The 23,155-nt window shown below is 35.6% G+C and overlaps 2 protein-coding genes across 4 annotated transcripts in view; one reads left to right on the top strand and one right to left on the bottom strand.

Annotated features, from left to right (window-relative positions):
* Positions 1–10,858, top strand: part of DCLK2 (doublecortin like kinase 2) — a 104,536-nt gene extending 93,678 nt beyond the window's left edge. Inside the window, exon 18 of the transcript XR_014175891.1 lies at positions 10,734–10,858. The gene's annotated coding sequence lies outside the window, so the exon portion shown is untranslated. The remainder of the gene's footprint in view (positions 1–10,733) is intronic.
* LRBA (LPS responsive beige-like anchor protein) overlaps positions 1–23,155 on the bottom strand; it is a 357,721-nt gene that overhangs the window by 28,799 nt on the left and 305,767 nt on the right. For all 3 annotated transcript variants that reach the window (XM_081959507.1, XM_081959508.1, XM_081959509.1), the window contains exons 48-49: positions 15,801–15,968; positions 2,571–2,660 (exon numbers count right to left, since the gene is read on the bottom strand). In XM_081959507.1, the coding sequence (XP_081815633.1) occupies positions 2,571–2,660; positions 15,801–15,968 (258 nt within the window). The remainder of the gene's footprint in view (positions 1–2,570; positions 2,661–15,800; positions 15,969–23,155) is intronic.

Below are 23,155 nucleotides of genomic sequence, written 5' to 3'. Positions count from 1 at the left end.
TGCATTGCAGACGTTTTAATTTTCATATTGTTTTACACTTTGCAATTTTGCATCCTGCCTTCATAACGCTATTTGATAATAGAAGTTTCATTTGTTAAGAGCTTGACTTTCTTTGCTATGTATTGTTGGTCGAACCCTAACATCTATAGAAGAATCATTAAAAAATGACTCAAAATATTGGCAAGAAAAGTAAAGGGACTACTTCAGGCAGGCATTAGGAACACTAATTTGGTGTACACATACATACACATCCTTTAAATATTACATCAGATTATATACACTTATTTGATGAAACTATAAAATAACTGATGTCAAAGGAATGATCAAGATGCATTCTTTATAACTCTCATCACTGTTATAACATTTTGGAAGTAGGAATTGCAGCCCTATTCTAAGAAAGTGCTGTTAGCTTATATTATCAAAATTCATGCTTTCTCATATTTTCTAAAATTGATTGAGATAACTAATATGTAACAGTTGAGCAAATAAAAGAACTCATTGTTAGTGAGCATGGTATTAACGTACACTCTGCTGACTAAAGTTATTACTTATATATCTATTACTAATAAATGATGATTAGGGGACTGGAGACTAAAACATATGAAGAACGGTTGCAGGAACTGGGTAAGTCTAGTTTAATAGACAGAAGGACTAGGGGAGACATGAAAGCAGTGTTCCAATATCTCAGGGGTTGCCACAAAGAAGAGGGAGTCAAACTATTCTCCAAGGCACCTGAGGGTAGGACAAGAATCAATGGGTGGAAACTAATCAAGGAGAGAAGCAACTTAGAACTAAGGAGAAATTTCCTGACAGAACAATTAATCAGTGGAACAGCTTGCCTCCAGAAGTTGTGAATGTCCCAACACTGGAAGTCTTTAAGAAGATGTTGGATAGCTATTTGTCTGAAACGGTATAGGGTTTCCTGCCTAGGCAGGGGGTTGGACTAGAAGACCTCCAAGGTCCTTTCCAACTCTGCTATTGTATTGTATTGTATTAATATTATGTGTGAATAATCCTGAGATACTATTTTTTGAAAGGTATTATATTTTGGGAGTTTGAATACAGTGACAATGGTTTTTGCCTCTTTATCATTAGTTGTATATGTGCATTTAGTATCTTTTTATGGATAATAAATAAATAATGCATTTTTATATCACTTCTTTGAAGAAAAGACATTAAGAGTACTTAGAAAAACATATTGCACTCTGAATTCCTATTTGTAATATTTGCATGAAGGTGTAAATAAAAACAACTAATAAGCTACCCAGACACACTTTTGAGCAAGTGGCTAAAAGCCAATCAATATTATGAGTTAATCCTCCCTGGATGCTCATTCAATTAAAGGTGTCAGTAATGCCTCATCTGATGTGGCCTCAATTAAATTCAGCTATCTGATGGTGTGAAAACACAAGGGGATACAGCAACAGCAGCCAAACCAGACAAATAGGCAGCCTCCTTGTGATTGCTAATTACTACACCTGGTGCATATTATGGCCTGTGCATTTAACACAGCCCATGGTGCCGTTAATGGCTTCTCCACACAGAACACAGAGAAATTAGTGGAACTTTTAGCAATTAAACCAATCATTACAATGGTAAAACTTTGATTTGGTGTTAACATAGCATGGAATGAAAACAATTTTTGTCATTCTCATCTTAACACCTAAAAAAATTAAAACACAAGAATAAAAATGTGAACTTTAAAACTCCTCTCTGAAGTTATTGTTTCTACAACATTTGTAGAGATGCAAGAGTCAGTTGCATGTTTGTCTCTGTGGCAGCTCTCTGAAATGCTAAAACTGTATATTTTTTGCATATACATATAGGCATATATACATGTATGAGATCTATTTCTTTAAATGATAGGAATTGCCTGAATTGAATTCTTGATTTTCAACCAAATAGCTATAGTGTTATCTGACATTAAATGACAGTGATCTAAATCCACCCACTAATTTCAAAATGCTTACACAAACCATTTTTAATGAAATTTGGTAAAAACAGTATTGATTAGATTTATATTTTGCTTTTATTTTTGTTTTCACTTCAAAAGACATTATTAATTTCTTTCCATTTCCATATCTCTCCCTTCTTTTTTATTTCTAAATTGCAATTCTATGTGAAAAGGAATATCAAATACTAAGAGCTGATTTAAATATCATCTGAATATTTTTGAACATATAAAATAGCTTTGTAAAAGCTATATTTTGTACACCTGCCCATGTAAAAAAGAGAACAATAAAGTGCACACTGAGTTTAGTAACTATAATTATGTTGTGTTGTCCCTGAAATTAAAATGGAGCATCATTATTTAAAAATTTCTATATTCGTCTGATTAAACTTAAATAAGATCCCTAAAACAATGATGTGCTCCAGTGGAATTCTGATAAATTGTAATGATTATAATTTCAGTGGAAGAATGAATATTTTAAAAAGTTTCACTATGAAAATATAAGTTCTGGTATGCGTGCAAAATGTTGTATTTTATACATTTGAAATAAAGAGAAGATTTGTGTATTTGAATTCAGAGTAGCCATTTTACCAAGCTGTAAAATCTGGACCCAACTTACCAACTGCATAGCAGAACTTCTTGGAGGATGTGGTTCTATAAGCACTTGGGAAGGCGTCTGTCCAAAGCTTCGGATCTGAGCTTCCACTGCCTGGAATAGACATCATCAATACATTCTTACGTGGTAAATGATTAGATTTATCATAAATTACATTTAAAAATATTCAGCGATAAGTCATGGCTCATTATGGATTTGTCATACTGACAAAGCTATAAATAGTTACAAAATAAGTAAATTTTCCTGCTTTCTCTAGTAATAAAGAGACTAGAGACAAATATATTTTGTTTGGCAGCAACTTACTGTGTTATATGTTTATGTTTGAAAAGAACTACAAAATGTAATTTTTAAAAAAAGGGTTGGAGAGATATGAAAGACAAAATGAAAGACAAGATTATTTATAGTTGAAATATAGTGAAAATAATGACAATGAAAGTTTCAGCTGAAATTTAGTGAAAATCTTGAACATTAATGAGCAACATGCATAAAAATGAGCATTCACACAGGCCATACAATATATGTTGAAGGTACTGATTGACAGTGAAACTGAAAAGAGCTTTGAAAAAACATTCATTTGTCCATCATATATATTTAGGAAGTACATGTACAACTGAACTTGCATCTAAACTTGCATTTAGAGAAGGCTCTTGACCATCTTTTTGCTATTTCACCTACTGTTTCGGAGATTTCTAGATGACGCTACTCTCTCCACATTTTCAGAAGGCCGTTTATATAGTTTATCAAAATGGGACACATATTGCAGGGCAAACTAGAGCTGTTGCAGTCTCAGGTACATACTTGGGATACAGCTTTCTTGGTCACATCTTCAGCGTATAGTAAATGCAAACTAGTTACAACTTGGAATTTTACATTCAACAAAGAAAATAAACTAGTCTAACAACAAGTTTTTACAAATTCTGTTCCTTGTTTATCAGTAACGTTTCTGAAGCCCCTACAATCACTGAAAACTAATGCAGAGAATTAAGGAATTGCTTTGAAGAGTATGGACTATTTTGCAGGCAATGAGAAGAAACATCACCAAAATACAGAAGGCATATTACTTTAGAACAAGATGGTAAAGTTATATGAAAATTAACTTTTAAATTTATAGAGTTAATTTTTTTTAATTGTGCCTTTGAATCAGTGTTGGCTTCCTAGGACTGAAAATGAACAAATCTCTCTTTGAGATTTTAAAGATAACCCTGTCTGCATGAATACTTCTCTTAATAACAGAAACTAAATAACATAACAAGGCAACACACTATAAGCCAGTTAATTTTATAATCATTCAATTCCCTAACCATTTACCTGAAATTACATTTTACTGAACACAGTATCATTATCAAAGCTTTATTATTGTCATAGATCAGCACAAGGAGGGGAGGGGGTAAAGTCAATGCAACTCATTGATGATATATCTAAAATAATTATGAAATTCTCTCTCTCTCTCTCTCTCTCTCTCCCTCAATCTCTCTCTCTCTCTCTCTCTCTCTCTCTCTCTCTCTCTCTCTCTCTATATATATATATATATATATATATATATATATATATATATATATATATATATATATATATATATGTATTTATGTTACAACCCCTGGTATGATATATATATGATACACATGGTATGATACACATATGTGTGTGTGTGTGTGTGTGTGTGTGTTGTATTTGTACTGATACTGATAATTTATTTATTTATCAGTACAAATACAACACAAATATAAAAAGGCAACATTAAAAATAAGAATATGGTTTTCTGCCTGCATGGTCTTCTGTGATAAGCCGAAGGACAGAAAGAGGGAGTAGTGACCTTCCTCCCATATTTAGGCATACCAGGGGTTGTAACACAAATACATACATACATACATACATACATACATACATACATACATACATACATGTTTTAAAACAGAAAAGTTATATAAAAAATGAAAAGTTAGCATTTGAAAGACAGTATCAAATTTCAGAGCATTCTAGTATGGTGAATGGGAAGCTCATTAAGTCTAGTTTAAGGTACAGGTCATCATCCAATGAATTTTAAGCACTGCTGAGCAAAAACCTGGCAACACAGTATGTTGTAATAGGGCTGATATCTGAAAGCAGCAAAGAGGTGTAGAAGGGGTGTCCTATATATCCTGGATATTTAGACAGTAATGGTGAGATGTCTCTATTTAGCAGGCACTGGAGAAGCAGATGCTCTGTTGTTTTTGTGTGTCCAAAGTTACAGAGCCATTGGCTCTTGGGTAAGGTATCTATCTCTACCTACCATCCTATCCTTCTACCTGCCTGCCTACTTTTATTTTGGTAAGAAATGGGTAAATATGTATGTATGTTTGTGGGTATGTATGCAGGTAGGTGTTTGTGTGCAGGCATATAAAGAAAGTATATAAATAAAAATAAAAAACAGAAAAGCAAATTGAAAGAAAGGAAAAGAAAGGTTATAAAGAAGTAGCTTCCAAGCTTGTGGAAGTGATTATATTATATTATATAGTGGTTATATTATATAGCCAGTTTGGTCTAGTGGTTAAGGCAACAGACGAGAAAGCAGTTCTAGTCCCACTTAGCCATGAAAACCAGCTGGGTGACTTTGGGTGACCTTGGGCCAGTCACTCTCCTTCACATCAACTCACCTCACAGGGTTGTGGAAGGTGTGTTGGATATGTTTATCACCTTGTGTTATTTATAAAATTATAAAATTGTAATACATAAATTAATTTTTTTTCTATCTCTGTCCTAAATTACATCATAATTTCCTTCTTTCCATAAGTTACCCTTGCTAATATTCAAACACATAAGCCACAAGTTCATTTTTCTTTTTTCCAGCAAAAAGTTTAATAGAGGATTGCAATCACTGCTAAATGTAATTTTTGATTTTTTTTCGAATCAAAAAGGTTAATTTTGCCATATTTGCTAGGTCTATCATTTTCATCAACAATTCTAGTATTGGCTGATGACCATAGCAACCATTCCATGTTAAAATGGCACTGAATGAATAGTGGTCATGACCAATCTTGGTGTTTCAGCATCGATACAGTCACGTGATCTGGCTGTTTGTCAAACTGTTAGTACTTACAAGCATGGCCAAGTGCCCCACAATCACATTATCACCATTTGCAATGTTCCTTGCTGACTTCCTGAGGAAATCAATAGCAAAGCAGAAAGGGAAGGCTGGAAGTTGCTGAGGTGAATCTCCCTCATCTGCACTGTCTCATCTAGCTCCTCTGTGGTATGCACTATGCTGGCCACTTGTGCATTCTCCCTGACCCTTGCCATGCTCCCCTCACATCCCCTTTACATCCTTCCCTGACAACAACCCTGACCCAATCCATCCCAACACACAGTCTGAAATGGTTGATTCTGGACAGTAAAGAATAGAGATTTGGCCAGAGAGAAAATCAAAAGACTTTTTAGAAATCCTTACATTTAAATTCTTAGATCATTGGAAAGTAGGCACTTTTTATTTCAGTATCTAAATAATGCAACATTTGCTTAATATGAATGTATGGAATAAAAATAATATATTTGTACTATTTATCAATTCTAAAAATTAGAATTGTAAAATATTTGGGTTAATATTGCTTTCAGATGCTGTTTTCCTCCACCACTACTTACATATCCCAGAATATGCATATGTATGAAAACAAAGTGTATTCCAAAACATTAAGGTGAATGAAATCTTAATTTTTTTTAGAACTGTAACAATTCTTTTCACGTAAGAAAATAAATAAAACTTATTTTTATTCAACCTAATTATGAAAATGACTCCTGCAGGTATAATTACGTTGCAACTGTGAGTTAAAACAGAGAAGTAATTGCAGCCTGCAAAAACAATTTATTTCTCCCTCAGTGGAGAAGTTTTGCAACTTTCTCTAATCTGAGCCTGTACATTCCAGACATATTAAACTGAGGCCTAGTACAGCTTCAATGCAATCTTCAAACCATGCAAACTGTCCATCTACCACATTGTAATCCCAGCTGCCAATCTGAAATAAACCAGTTAGGCAGAGCAGACATAACCTACAGAAACAAATGCCACTCAATAATGTTTAGAGGCACTGGGTTCATGGATAATTTCAAACAGTGTCTTTGTCTGGAACATTGATGTGCTCACTGAGAACACCTAAATCTCTGGCTACTGGAAATAAGCAGATAAAGCGGAATAAGAAAAATGAGCTTTGAAAATACTTCAAAGAGACAAAGAAAAAATGGCAAAGGATTTCAAAGAAACTATAAGGAAGACTGGAGAGAATACATGCAGTGCTGCAAATATTTGGGGTTGAAATAGATTTCCATATGAGATTAGGGACTATCACTTTGCATATATCATCATAATAAAACTATCATTCTGGATGCATATCAAAAGTCACAGTGCTGGATATGAGGCACTTAACTTACCCATATCAAAATTTCAAGTTAATTATTACTAGACACTGTCAGTGGCAAAGGAATATCCTATAAAGATTGCCAATTTAAACACAAGTTAATTGTAATAGATAATTCTATCCAGTGTATTGACTTTGGCATGATTAACTTCCTTATATTGTGTGAAATTTATTTTTCAACACGTTCGCAATGGATCAAACATACTCTTACATTGCCTCTATTAAATATTACATCCCTAAATAGTATGTTTGGATTCAATATTTTTTTAAAACATTAAATAAGAAACTGGTACCATTTAATGGTATTTTACATGGAGGTTTTCAATTAAGTTTAGACTAATCCTTAACATTTATTTAGCTTTTCACACACAGTTCCTGTGCTGCACTGTGTCAAAGAAACCATCTGGACAGCACACTTCTGGCTACAGCTTCTACCAAGATAATTTGCTTCCAAAAACCTTCTGAGCGGTGTCTATGAGGAGTCCTCATTTATTTAATTCACACTTTCAGAATAAATGTCTATGTTGATACATTTTCTAATAATTATACTAATTTTCTAAGACATCTAGAAACACCTATTCATAAAAAGACCACTGCAAATATGTTGAAAGTATTTAGCAGCTGTTGAACTATGCTGTAAATACAAATTGTATTTGACTTTGTGAAAGATTCACTGGCTTAGTTGTCTTCTTATGATTTTAAAATGTTGATTTGAAATTTTTAGCTTCCATTCCAAGAATTTTAAAAAAGCATAAGATGTCATGAGATTTTTAAAGGACAGTAGATCTCTTTTATTGATAAGAAATAAGGGTCATGTAAATGAAAGATTGCAAAAATCAATAAAATAAATAATGTCACAAATCGCATATTAAAGGTGGGAAATTGGTTGTCTTCTAGGCATTGCTAAACTTCCTAGCAGCTGCAGCCTGCATGCTCAGTGGTGAAAGGTTAATGGGAATTATAATATAGCTACAACTGCTGGAATATGTTAATATTTGATACATTTTCTAATATCTAAAAAAGACCTATATGCAAACACTAATAAAGTCAGAATAAAGGCTACAGAAAGCATTTGAAAGAGAAACCTCACATTTTTATTGGATCCATCAGCCAAAACAAGCAAGTGAGGCATGAACAGCAAATGACGCACAGTGGGAACAGTCTTTTGAAGCACCTGTCCCGAGTTTTCAGGAAGACATAGCTGTCTTAAAGCTTCAAGTAGTAATTATCAACTGCTTTGCCCAGCTTTAGTTGGAACAAATATATTAAAAATTCCATTCTATTCCATTCCACTTCTATGGATGGTCTATGTCTTCCTAATCTTGGGTCCTCTACCAGGAGCCTGTGAGTTTGAGGCTTCTACACAGTATCTTAGTTGTTCCAGCCATTTCTCTCTTTTGGACACAGAATGGTGATATTGTTTAGTTGCTGGATAGAGTAAGGGTTAGAATACCATTTTTAACATTGGAGATCAGAGTTTAAATCCTGGCTACCTAACTTATCCCTAAGGGTCCTTCGGAAAGCATCCCCTAATGCTTCACCTGCATATTAAAAAATATTAGAGTGATACAAAGTAGTAGAATTGTGCTTGTTTGGACAGTGTCCAGAATAACGAAGTCCACATCAGATATCTGAAGCCCTAGACTCCTAACAAAGGTTCCCAGCACTAGCTATGAGGCTAAGGAGATACACTAGAGAAGCAGAGGTCAAGAAGATAACTGCTCTGTCCCATCATCCCGTTGGAAAATGAATGAGACTTAAACCTGTTGGCCTTTCATAAGGCCTTCAAAATTGGCTATGTCATCAGGCATTGGGACTGTAATGTATAGGAGAGTCTGTGAGATGATTATGTTGTTAAGTTGTTTGTGATTTTTATATTGACTGTTGGTAATTTATTGTTATGTTGCTGTTATGTTGCATTTTTAGTGTCCATTGCCTAAAATTGTAATTAGAATTGTTGAGATGGGTGACAGTATCAATTGAAATAAACAAACAAACAAACAAACAAACCCAGCTAATGCCTTCCAAAAGTGCATTAATTCCATTGCAATTCTTTTCCACAATATAACCTGGAAGAAATGTGCCTTGGTATTTTTAATGCAAGAATTTTCATCATATTAAAAAATAAAACAATTATTAATTAAGCAAGTTTCAATATATGTACTATTGAACCATGAAGTTTTTCAGGGTAAGAATTATTCCTATTGTGTTATTGATATTGTCTTGGATCCTAATTAATGTTACACTATCGTAAGCATTCTCTCAGTAGAATTTTATTTATAGAAAATTGGCATCTTTAAAACAGGGATAAACATTTTTTCCCATGATAAACTTTATTGGCTACAGTCTCCAGAAATTTATTCCATAGTGCTGGTAAAATGTCTGGATCAATGTTGAGAGGACATAATGAGCTATAAAAACAAATCAATTTCTATCTTCTTGACCTATGAAAGTTTTTTGTAAGATCAAACAATTGTACTATTCATAACACAAAATTCAAATTCATCCTAATACTTAGATATACAATTTATAGTCTCAGTTTAATTATTATATAAATAAAGCATCATAAATAAACAACTTCCTTTAAAGCATTTTTGCCTTGGGATAACTTATAACTTTTTTTTTTTAAAGACGAAATGTACTTGTGAATTCATAGACATTTACTTCAATATGTTAGTTTAAGAAACTGTGTTCCATTGTAATTGGTCTCAGAGGCTCTTATATCACAAAGCAATAAAATTTAAAATGTTTAGAGAAGTTGGCAAACCTCTTTATAGACAGCAAACTATTTTCATGAACTAACAAAAATATTTCACTTTTATTCAAACTATAATTTCTGACCAATCAAGTCAATGCTGGTCATATACGTTGCTCTCAATTTTGGAATGTTAGAATAAATCTTTGAAGAGACAGATTAACAGACAGGGAGATGATGAGTTAGTATGAGGGTGTGTAAGAAATTCATTTATCAAATGAATTGACAGTGTTTCATATACATATTGGTATGATTACATGGAGATATGCATAGAACTTTCATATTTCTTATGCCTTCTTCCATAGCTAAAAGAAAAATGATTGTCCAGTAGTAATGGTAGGAAAGAATTCTTCTTTGAATCTCTAAGCCTAAGGCATAATATACCAGAAGAGAATTTCTGAACAATGCACAGCAGAATATAAAGGAAAATGCAGTTTATTCTTTCCCTGTTAGGAATTAACAAATGAATAAAGAGCATCCGATAGTTATAGCAATTAGGAATAAATGTCATATAAGGTATCTCACCTCTTGCTCAAAAGTCCTTGAGGAAAATAATACAAAAATGTTAATTTTGCCTTATTTCTAATCTTAAAATAAAATCAGTTTCAATCTTGATGTTAACTTTAGAATGGTTAGCAAATGTTTGTTCATCTGCCTTTTAACTGACTAAAGCCATGGTGAGCAAAAACTCTGAAGATTTAACACTTACTGTGATAAGGAGACATGGTCAATGAAAGTTCTGTTTGGTTCATAATATGGAATGTATACAGAGCTACTTTCAAGGGACATTACATTTCTTGATTATTAAACTACTAATAAGGGGTTTTTTCTTATGCAATGTAAGATATTATTTCTTTTAAAATATATATACATTAAAGGCTAAAACAAATTATTCTTGGGCTTCTTGCTATTTGTAATGCACTGTCTATGAAGTAGTACCAAAGACTACCATGTCTTTTTTTTTCTATTCCTAATCTGCAACATTATATAGTCCAAACCTTTTCATTGGTCTGTTTTATCCTTTAGCTCATACATCATGAAGAAAATAAGAAATTATTAAAACCTAAGAAAATGTTGATATGAGGAAAAGCAAAAGAAATTACCAAGTATTTCAGAAGGTCAACAGAAGGATTATGTCAGTATTAAATGATCACAAGGTTTTCAAAAATTAATTATATTTTTACTAATAAACATAGTTTAGGCCAAAATATTAGTAAGCTTCATTCTTTTGTTTATTAGGACTGTTTTTTAGAACTGTTTATTAAACTGTTTTTAAACAATTAAAGACTCCCTCAATGTTTAAAGTGACTGTTAAGCTATTACATCATAGAAATAGTAAAATAGGGAACAGACCTTTTTATTCACAAATTATTGTAATGCTGTTTTTCCACATGTGTTGGCTATCTAGGAAATTAACATAGTGAGAACTTCTTTGTTCTTTCAAAATTCCAGATTTCTTGGCAAAAAGAAAACAGCATTCTGTATGTCCCTTTGTGTAATAAAGACATTTAATCACACTACTAATCTTGAGCTCTTTGTATTTTAAAAGATATTACAAAGAATGCATGGATACTATGACTTCTTGTCTTATACTTGTTTGCAAGTAGAATTTATGTCATGTCAATTTACCTAATTCTAGTTAATTAATTGTGGTGTGTGGAAGTCTAGGAAACTTCCATGGTTACCCTAGCAGCCTTCTATACTAGATTTAACTATGAAAATGGGTTATTAACAAATAAACAGATGCAGACACACAGACACACGTACACCTAAAATATGACAGGAAGGCTCAGAAATCAGAAGGTCCTGCCTTAAGTCCATTGTTTATGCTCTTTAGAAGCATGCCAGAAAATCACAAATAAAAGTGAACTTTGTTAACTGTAAGAAAATTAAAATGGCCATGATTGGATTCAAGCAGAAAAGCAAAACATGTTAATGCCAGTAAGGACAGGAGCAGTGGTGCAAGCTGTTTTTAAATCAATTATTCAAACAGTTATTTTCTTACAAATTCAGAAAGAAATATTTCAAATGTGAATGTCATATACGTAGCAGTATTTTATAAGGTTCGCCAGCTCTATAATTATATGTTGTACACTCTCTTGTTGATAAAGATATGTTTGCTTTAAATTATGAAAAAATAAGTTCTTAAAGGATTACATATGAAAAAGACCAAGCATTTTTAGTGCTTGCATAAAAATTGATGCACCAATTACAACATTTCCTAGGCTTTTTTCTAAAAAAAATTCAAAAAACCCCACAGTGGAAAATCTAGAAAAAACTATAAATATTTCATTACAACATTTTAAATCCACAATTCTTGTTATAAAAGCTTATAATAATATACCCAAAATTTACAGAGAGAACAATCAACAGTGATGTATATTTTCTTTCTTTTACACGAAGTCTTATAGCTTTCCAAAACCTCCCCAAAATCATTTTATTCAAAAATACTTGCTAGCCACAGTATTTCCCTTTTCAGTTTCCCAAACTGCTTTTTCCATTTGTAAAATGTAGCAAACCTTGTAGAGAGAAGACCATTTATTTATTTATTTATTTATTTATTTATTACTTGAACTTATTAGTCGCCCCCTCTCCCCACAGGGACTCGGGGCGACGTACAAAGGTATTATATAGCGTATAGAGTAGGTAAGAATAAATAAATAAGTTACAATACTTAAAAAAGTTAAAACCCCAGTGAAATTAACCCTTAAAAACTAAAATTACAATTAAAAATGCCCTGGGCTGGGGAGGTTGTAGAGTTATGCCAGGTCAGCTAGTCGAAACAGGTAGGTTTTCAGCTTCATACGGAAGGAGCGAAGGTCGGTTGTAGTTCTGATGTCTGGGGGGAGGTCATTCCAAAGGGTGGGGCCCACTACAGAGAAGGCCCTACTTCTGGGCGCTGACCTCTGGCACTCTCTGGAGGACGGCACCCGGAGTAGTCCCTCTCTGTGTGAGTGGACGGGTCGCAGGGATGTATGGGGCAGGACGCGATCCCGCAGGTAACTAGGCCCTGTGCCATGGAGCGCTTTGAAGGTGGTAACCAGTACCTTGAAGCGCACCCGGTAGACCACAGGAAGCCAGTGCAGCTCGCGCAGGATAGGTGTTATATGGGAGAACCTCGATCTCCCCATAATTACCCGCGCGGCTGCATTCTGGACCAACTGCAGTCTCCGGGTGCACCTCAAGGGGAGCCCCATGTAGAGAGCATTACAGTAGTCCAGGCGAGACGTCACCAGCGCGTGAGTGACTGTACGCAAGGCCTCCCGGTCCAAAAGGGGCCGCAACTGGCGCACCAGGCGAACCTGGTGGAACGCCCCCCTCGCCACGGCTGTCACATGATCTTCCATAGACAGCCGGGCATCAAGGAGGACGCCCAAATTGCGTGCCCCTTCCACCGGGGCTAATTGATCATCTCCGATGGTCAGCGATGGCATATGCTGGTTGAACCGGGAAGCCGGAAGCCACAGCCACTCTGTCTTGGAGGGGTTGAGCCTGAGCCTGTTGTCATCCATCCAGACCCGTACGGCTTCCAGACATCGGGACATCACTTCAACAGCCTCGTTGGGGTGGTTTGGGGTGGAAATGTACAGCTGAGTGTCATCAGCATACAGATGGTATCCCACCCCAAAACCACGGATGATCTCACCCAGCGGCTTCATATATATGTTGAACAGGAGAGGCGAGAGGATCGACCCCTGTGGGACCCCACAGATAAGGGGCCTCGCGGACGACCTCTCCTCTCCTGCCAACACACATTGCGTCCGGCCAGAGAGGTAGGAGCGGAACCATCGTAATACGGTGCCCCCGACCCCCAACCCCTCCAGACGGCGCAATAGGATACCATGGTCGATGGTATCGAAGGCCGCCGAGAGGTCTAATAGGACAAGGATGGAGGAACAACCCCCATCCTTTGCCCTCCAGAGATCATCCACCAACGCGACCAAGGCTGTCTCCGTGCTGTGACCGGGCCGGAAGCCGGACTGGCGCGGGTCTAGATAATCAGCTTCTTCTAGGTGACGCGGAAACTGCTGAGCCACCACACTCTCAACAACCTTCGCTAAGAAAGGAAGGTTGGAGACAGGACGGTAATTTGCTAGCTCCGTTGAGTCCAGAGAAGGCTTCTTGAGCAGGGGCCTCACCACCGCCTCTTTCAAGGCGGCTGGTAAAAGGCCCTCACCCAGCGAAGCGTTCACCAGCTCCAGTAGCCAGCCTCGTGAGCCCTCCCAGGAGGCCAGTACCAACCAGGAGGGACACGGGTCCAATAAACATGTAGTGGCTCGCAGTCGCCCGCGCAACCTGTCCAAATCTTCGGTGACAACAGGGTCAAACTCCTCCCAGCATGGTCTCTCAAGACTAGCTTCAAACGTCCCCACTGGAGCACTGAGGTGGGTCCATCCCCTTCGGATCCGATCGATTTTATCCTGCAGGAACTCTCCAAATTCCTCTGCCCGGCCCAGTAATGGGGGGTCCCGTTGCCCCTGTGACAAAAGGGAGCGGGTCACCCGAAACAGGGCGGCAGGGCGGTTCTCCGCGGACGCTATAAGGGTGGCACAATACTGACGTTTGGCCACTCTTATTGCCACAAGGTAAGTCCTTACGTAGGCTCTTACTTGTGCTCGGTCGGATTCGGAGCGGGAGGACCTCCACTTGCTCTCTAGGCGTCTCCTAAGGCGTTTCATTGCCCTTAGCTCCCCGTTAAACCAGGGGGCCCGGGTAGATCGTGGCCGTCGAAGAGGCCGCAAAGGGGCCACCCGGTCTAAGGCACCGGCGGCCGCATTATTCCAAGCGGCTACCAGGTCCTCTGCCCGGGGGTGGGGCAGGTCTGCAGGAGGTGGCCCAAGCTCTGCCTGGAACCTATCTGGCTCCATCAGACGCCTGGGGCGGAACCATCTGGGATAGTCTGGTTCCGCCTCCCCGCGGTGGGGAGCAGCGCCAGGGAAGTCCAGCTGGAGAAGTGAGTGATCTGACCATGACAGGGGCGTGATGACTAAATTCCCTCTTCCCAGATCACTCGTCCACTGGTCGGAGACAAACACAAGATCAAGTATATGGCCTCTCTCGTGTGTGGGGTCCTGAACTACTTGAGTCAGATCCATGGCTGTCATGGAGGCCATGAATTCCCGGGCTGCCCCGGATGCCTCTCCCGTCGATGGCAGGTTAAAGTCCCCCATCACTAATAGCTTGGGGGTTTCAACCGCCATCTCCGTGATCCGCTCGAGGAGCCCGGGCAGGGCCGCTGATGTATGGTGGGGAGCCAGGTATACTATCAACAGGCCCAGCTGACTCCCTGGGCCCCATTTCACACCCAGAGACTCACAACCAGAAATCTGCGACACAGTGAATTCCCTCGGTGCCAAATCTTCCCGGATGATTATCGCTACCCCACCACCCCTACCTTGGGCCCGTGGCTGGTGGAATACACGGTAACCTGGAGGGCACATTTCCCTGAGGGGCAACCCCCCCTCTGGGCCCAGCCAGGTTTCCGTTATTCCTGCGAGGTCCGGCTCCCCCTCTGTGATCAAGTCACTGATGAGGGGGGCCTTATTAATCACGGACCTCGCATTACATAACATTGCCAAAGAAACAAGGCAGAAAGGAGAAAACCGTCTTACTAATAACTTACAAAATCTGCTTTGAACAATTATCCCATGTGTAACCAAAATAAATCTAAGGAGTTATGTTAGTGTGGGCAGGAGAGAAAATATCCTTTAAAACAGGGTTTCCAACTTGTGGGCCACAGCCCACTACTGGGCCATAGGCTAATTGCCACGACACCACATGAGTGTCCGGGCAGGGCATGCACCTCTGCGCACACACACACAACCCCACTTGTGAGAGCATCAGCATAGGCGCTCGCAGCCCCACTCACTTGAGTGTCACCACGAATATTACACTTGCCCCTCCCACAAAATCATCTCCTCTTTTCCCCCTCTACCTGCTCCGGGTCAACAATGTGGAAAGGTTGGGGAATTCTGTTTTAAAATGTCTATAAATCTTTTAAACTACAATAAAATCAAACATGCTTTATAAATATTTCAAAAAGTCCCACATTTCTTCATAATTTTTTATTCTCCCAAGTATGAACATGCTTACCTCCCTCAACATTGGATCCATTATTGAATTGAGATTGACAGCTCCTTCATAGGTCAGATAGTAGAAAACATTTAGAGATCTGGCAGCTTCTGGCCCTTGCTGCTTATAGCCAAAAATCAAATCAATCCACTGGTGCAGTTGACAGGAAACAAATTCACTTTCTAAAGCCTGAAACAAAATACAACACTGTTTATATTGTTTCTCAAACTTATTTTCTGTCTACAATCTTACATAAACCACAATGCAAAAGTTAGAAATGTGCAAGTGCCTTAGAGAAAAAAAGGTTTTTTCACAAACTATGACGATGCTAATTGTAGCTTTTAGAATATGTTGAACCAACTGTGCCATGCAAGTCCCTGGTGGAGTTTTAAACATTTGCAATAGAGTTGTACTAGTATTAAAATAATTCAAGGTTGTACTATGAACAATTAAATTCCCCAATATATGAGTAATTATCGTCTAATCTGACAATAATAGGAAAGGACAAGAGAGACTATATTAATCATCCCAATCTTGTACCTTTCAGTTGTGTGGGCACCTGTGTCTCACCACATTTGAAGAGTACCAGCTTGGGAAAGAAAATACTACTATATAGCTAAAGAAAAAATGCTGCAGCCTTATAATTTATGCACTGTTTCCAACTGTTGGAAACAATAGAGGTAGCCACTACCTTAAAATGATGCAATCTATCTATTGAATGTAACACAACTATCACAACTTATAATATATTACAAATATCTTGAATTTTGACAAAATGGCATAAATAGTTAGAAGGCAATTGGTAAATTGTACTATAACTGATATGTTAAATGTGTAGTTTTCTGGAGTATACGTATTATTGTCAATTACAATTTCCTCTGTAGTATGGAAAAATGCAACAAACATACTAGAGTTTCAGACTTCTATACTGCATCATTTCCCTTCATCTACAGGTGTCAATAGTTTTCAAGAAGTGCTTTATGTGTAAACCAGTATTACTTCAAATAGAGCCTAATTTTGAAATCTTAGATTTCCTTCTCCTATATATAATTAAAATGAATCAGCACTAACCTTTTGAAGGTTAATTAAATAATTTATTATATAATTAATTGTACATACATTTATAAATTAATTAAATATCATACTTAATTATTAGTTATTTAAATAATTAAATAATTAAAACAACAATAACTGTAATCGTAATATAATTATTAATTTTAATATTGATTTAAATATTTATGAGCCGCAGTGGCACAGTGGTTAGAGTGCAGTACTGCAGGCTGCTTCTGCTGATCACCGGCTGCCAGCAGTTTGGCAAATCGAATCTCATTGGGCTCAAGGTTGACTCAGCCTTCCATACTTCCGAGGTCAGTAAATGAGGACCCAGATTGTTGGGGGCAATATGCTGACTCTGTAAACTGTTTAGATTTATTCCAGTGTCAGTTTCCATTAATATATATTCAATATATATATATATATATATATATATATATTGAATAAATAAGTAATGTTTGTTCTCTCTGAACTATGGCTTTTGATCTGTGTATAAGTTTTATACAAAGATAACTGGATGTTCTGGATTCCCATTTTTCTAATATTTTCTAATTATATTACACAGTTTGACATAACCAAAAACCTTTCTGTTAGATACTAGCTACAGTTATAATGGTTTCCACCAAGGTCCTCTGTTCCAGCGGGAACAGAGGTTTAATCTCATTGGTCGAAGAGTCTGACAGCTGCCTATAAAAGGGCTGCTGTCAGATTCAACCTTCGCTGGATTGTACATACTTGTTCTGCTACAATGAAGAGCTGTTGTTGCCTTTAGCCTGAGTGTGCCTTTCCATTACTCGATCTAACACTTTCTATTATCAATAAAGCATAAACGTATTTCTTTTGGATATGTCTTGGCTTTTTCAATTATCTAGAATACATCAGCAATATTACCTCCTATTTGTCAGCTTTTTCTAAAGACAGCTTGTTCATGTTGACCTTTAGTGTGAAAAGTTTCAAGTAAATCAAAAAACATCAGGGAAAGATGAAGCCTTAGCTATCTGAGATTAAGCCTTAATTGTCCTTCATATCATTAAGTAATTATTAAATAATCATATATCCATTGATTAACACAAGTAGCATGCAAATCTTCAGAAGAAGAGGAATCCACATAACTTGGAGGATTGTGTACGAAGCTCTTCCTTTTCCAACAATTAAAGCAGTCAGGCTTGAAGCTGATTGAACATGTTGTGGCTTTGATGATGTACATGCACATCCCTGGAGATACCCACCTACCTTCCAAAGCAGCCATGCAGTTTTATTTTACAGATCCGTTAAGTACATTTCACAGAACATAGCTTAAATGCAAATTAGGAAACATTATCCACTGAATTTTCTAAAGATTTAAATTCAGGTCACATGATCACCCAGCACACACTCTTGGATATAGATCAATTTATTTTAGATTACAATTTTGATTAGGGATCAATTCAAGGGGATCAATTCAGATAGCAGAATGAATGTACGATACAGCCTATTTTTTTACCAGCAAGAAGCCATCTTGCTACTTTAATTCTGGTGATGGATGTTTTCTTTTTGATAATGATAAATGAAGATCAGCTGCCAGACTTGATGGCTTATACACACAAAATAGAGTGTTATGTCTTTGGTTTTTTTTTTACACCAGGCATAAAATATTTTGGGCTGAATATTTTGTGCTAAAATATTTCAATCTCTATACCTGTATGTATATATGTAATAGTAGACAACGTTCTGAATTGGCTGAGGAAAAGGCAACAAAAGTCGATAGCATGATGCACTGAGCTTTAATGGAAAATCCCATTAGAAGTGCAGATGAAGTAATGCAAAGAAGCAGGACAGTTTTATAATTACAGAAATTAAGCCTAGTTTTCTTTCAAGGAAAGGCCCTATTTAAAAAGGAAAATTTAGTCAGGCTCCGAGAAGCGACTGTGCAATATGCATACAGAAATGATTGGTTAGTTTCATTAACTGATGCCTGAAGAAACATTTATATTGACACATAAAAAACAGCAATTGTCTTAATTTGTGTGGTGCACTCCACACAAAAGCCCTAAATATGTTCAAATTAGAGCAAGCTGCTTGATTGTCACTGCAATCTCATGTCATGTTAATGCATGACAAACATTAAACCATACACTTAAATGGCAATTTATATCATTTAAATGTTTACTGCCTGAGCAACTCATCAGTCATTTAAATGTGATTTTCTGACAGCTAATTTCAGTTAATTTTCCTCTATTCACTTAATTAGAACTTTCAATCAGGAAAAGGCCTATCCATATCTTCATGTACGTATCATTTTTTTATTTAGAAGCTCAGTAAATTGCTACATACATCCTTTATAATAGATAACAATATAGTAAGTCATTCTTCTATTCACCCTACATACTATTCCAACAGAGAAAACAGCTCATTTCATGAGAGCAATATTCTAGCTGGTACTTTTAAAAAATCACAAAATATGAATACTATTAAAACTATATATAACCATAAACACACGCACACATGAGTTCCAAATTGTTTAATAAGTTAAAAACTGTAAGATATACTGTATTATATCTTGAACTATGGTATTTTAACCCACAGGCCATATGAATTAAGAGAGCATACAAATATTGCTAAATAAATAAATTAAACACAAATGGCATAACAATAAAATGATTAAAATAAACTAAAACACAATTTTATACAGACCCTTTTAGAGTTTTATTGAACTGTGTTTTACTTTGAAGTAAGTTTTGAAAACATATATAGGAAATGTCAAAAGTTTATAAATACAAGAAAACAGCAACATGAAAAACCCAAAATTCACTTCCTTTTTACTACAGCAAGAAATACTAACATTTTATCATTTATACACGTCATAGGTAGTTTCAAATGTGTAAATGTGATTGCTAAAGAAAATGACTAAATACAGCAATAATACTTGATTGGAAGGGCTTTAAAGGTTTTCTTTTTGGTAAATTCTTTAGAATTTAGGGGTTTACTTAAGATTTATACCTATAATATATTAACAAATTAGCTGTGAAAGATGTAAATAAGAATATAAAATAAAAAGACTTTCAGGGTGGCATAAGAGATGTCACAACATATATACAATCCAGTTAAATTTCAAGCATTGCATTATAAAAACTAATACAATATAAAGTTATATGAAGTTAAAAGAAAATATGTATTGTTCTTTTGTGTAACGTATCACATGAAGAAAATTCTTTCTATGTACAGTAGATTACACTACCAAGCTTTATTGATTTTGTTCATCATAATACTTATTTTTTTCTTAAAATTAAGATTTCAAAAAGTTTAGGATCAGCTCAAGCTTCTGAAAAAAGATAATGTTTATTAAAGCCATAGTTAAAACTGTGCACAACTAAAGCATACTATGATGGGGCCCTTGAGCTAAAATGGTGCACAACTAAAGCAAAGGTAAGTTTGGGTAATGAAACATCTGCAAGAAAACAACGAAGCTGAGAGAACACCAAGGACCCCTCATTTTAACCCTGAACTACAAATATTCTCCTTTATTGGTAAAATATACTATCCCCCATTCCCTTGCTTCTCTTAAACATAGCTAATCAAGTCTTACTTCTGCCACACTAGACAGGATGTATCATTTACACTCTGTATATATTCTGAGAAGGATAAGAAATAAAAATAAAAAATTCTAACATCCAACATAGTACGATAATATTCATCTGTATTGAGTTATTGTGAAATAAATCAAAGATAACATCTGATTGTTACGAATCAAAGAAGACCACGAGAGGAATGTCCTGTAAAATCACACACAAATTGTCAATTCAGACCCATGGGACTCATATTAACTTTGACAAACTGTCTTGGGGCTGATCTCTCTCTCTCTCTTTTCCCCTCTAATGAGACCTATTAGGCCAAGACACAAACTCCTGAAGTATGTTAAAAAGTGCAATGCACAGATGTCAAACATCTATTAGCAACTTTATGTTAATAGTTCACAATACTAAAATGTTCCAGTCATTTTTGTATTAAAGCAAATATGCTGCAGAAGAAAACAGCAATTCTTATTTGTCTACTTTTTAAAATATGAATCTAAACTAAAATGTGTAAATTTCCACTTATTCCTGGAAACATATTGAACCAAGAAAAATGTAACCATAATTGTTAAAAATAAATAACTTTTTCTACTGTACACATACTAATGAAATTCTCCATGTTTATTAGGGATTTATTTTATGGTTCAAAATGGCCCAAGATAATGATAAAGATAAAATTACTCAAAACTACCAAATTTACTATATAATTTCAATTTCTTTAGAAAATTGTGTTTTAAAATATATTAACAAAAAAATTTCTAAAAAGAAAATCAACTGAACAATTAATTCCAAACTTCTGCAACCTTATTATGAATTTGTAAGTTTAATGATTATCGGTACTTGATACCACATGCAACAAACATTTTAAAATCAAGCAGACAGTTATGCTGGCATGTGCTGGATTTCAAACAGCAATAGTAATGTCACTTAACAATGATGTATGACCTTGGTAATTTACAATAACTAAGACTTATTTTCAGACCAATTAGAAATCTTTCAAATTGTCCTAACAAATATATAATTTAAAAAAAATTCAACTTTAAAAAAAACAACATATGGAGTCTTTTTTCTATGTGATCTTGCTTCCAATCAGAACATGCTTTGAATTAAACAATTTTGATTAAATATGTGGATCACCTTCTCTTCAAATATTTGAAGTCATAAACAGAAAACCTGTTCAAACAAAGCAAAAGCAACCAATTCACACAAAATCAAGATTGGCAAAGTGTCTGTGTGGACTGTTAGGTCTAGTCTCTTCAATAATTCCTAATAAAAAATAGGAATTATTGCTTTCTAATAAATAATAAAATACTCCATTTAGTATATCTGAAAGCAAAAATATTTGGAAAGAAAGCAAAAAGAACAACAGTTTTAAAGTTATTAATTACAATAATTAATGTGCTCCACAATTCCACAGTGGTATTTGATAATTATTTAAATTGTGCAATGTACTGCTATTTACTCTACCTTTTCTGTAAAATGTAAAAGGCATATACTATGACTAACACATGTGCTTATTTTTCTAAAAAGCACAAGAAATCCAGTGGTTTGTGCAAGTAGGAAAATATGTTGTTTCAAAATAGGATTAAGTTGTCACAAATTCACACCATAATTATTTCTCTCTGAATTTTCAATATTCATACTATTTATTTATAGTTACGATCTCTATCAGCACTGTATGCTGAAATAGCCTTATACATTTTCTTGCTCTCTCTAGGCTTCAAGGAATTGTGTTGAAAGTAAAAAAATATTCACGGAGCATTCAGAACAAGAATGGTGGAGGTCTTGTTTTGTTTTCATGTTATGTATTGTGGAGGACAAAGATGCATTTTTATTTATTTATTACATTTATGTTCATCCACTCCATAATGTCTCTGTGGTGTGCAATATTAAAAACAATTCAAAACTATATAGCAATAGCACTTAGATTTATATACTGCTTCATAGGGCTTTAGAGCCCTTTCTAAGCAGTTTACAGTGTCAGTATATTGCTCACAACAATCTGGGTCCTCATTTTACCGACCTCCGAAGGATGGAAGGTTGAGTCAACCTTGAGCTGGTCAGAATTGAACTGCCAGAGTGAGCAGTGAGTTAGCCCTGCAGCACTGCGCCACCACAGCTCTTATATATATAAAAACAAATAAAAGTACTGTATTTTATGTTGACATTCATATTAAATTATTCTGTTCTATTCAGAGTGAAAACAAATGTAAAATGCAGACCTTTCTGCATTAGTTTAGGTAACATGTATTAAAGTATGAGAATGAAATATATTTAGGAATCTCATGTGCAGGCATGAATTTAAGACTGTTTTATCCATTAATTCCTACTCAAATTTGTTTTTTCCTTAGTGTGCTACATTAGATACTTCTTATCCACTCTGATCTGATATCAAAAGAAACAAAATGGTGAAGAAGATTAAACGTTAGATTTCGGACAATTTCCAAGAACCTTGCAATTGTAAGCCTTTCTCTAGGATACAGTTCAATTGCAAGTTACACATAATTTAAACTTGTTTCCCTGTTTCAGAAGATTTGTCCTCATTATCTCTAATTTACTCCACTGAAGAGAAATAATGCAAACGTCGGAACTCACATTGTTCTATAGACAGCAGATACCCACATTAGCAACCTATATAAAATATATATTTTTTCCTCTCAAACAAGCATCCCTTTTGACAAGGATTTTATGAAATATATGTTTTGGTTTATATTTTCAATTATTTTAATGTTTAATCTGCTTAATCATCCCATTGCTCCTGACAGTCTTTTT

Source organism: Natrix helvetica, assembly GCF_964273705.1.
Source record: "Natrix helvetica genome assembly, chromosome: 7".
Classification (NCBI taxonomy): domain Eukaryota; kingdom Metazoa; phylum Chordata; class Lepidosauria; order Squamata; family Natricidae; genus Natrix; species Natrix helvetica.
This window is presented reverse-complemented; position numbering and strand designations above follow the sequence as displayed.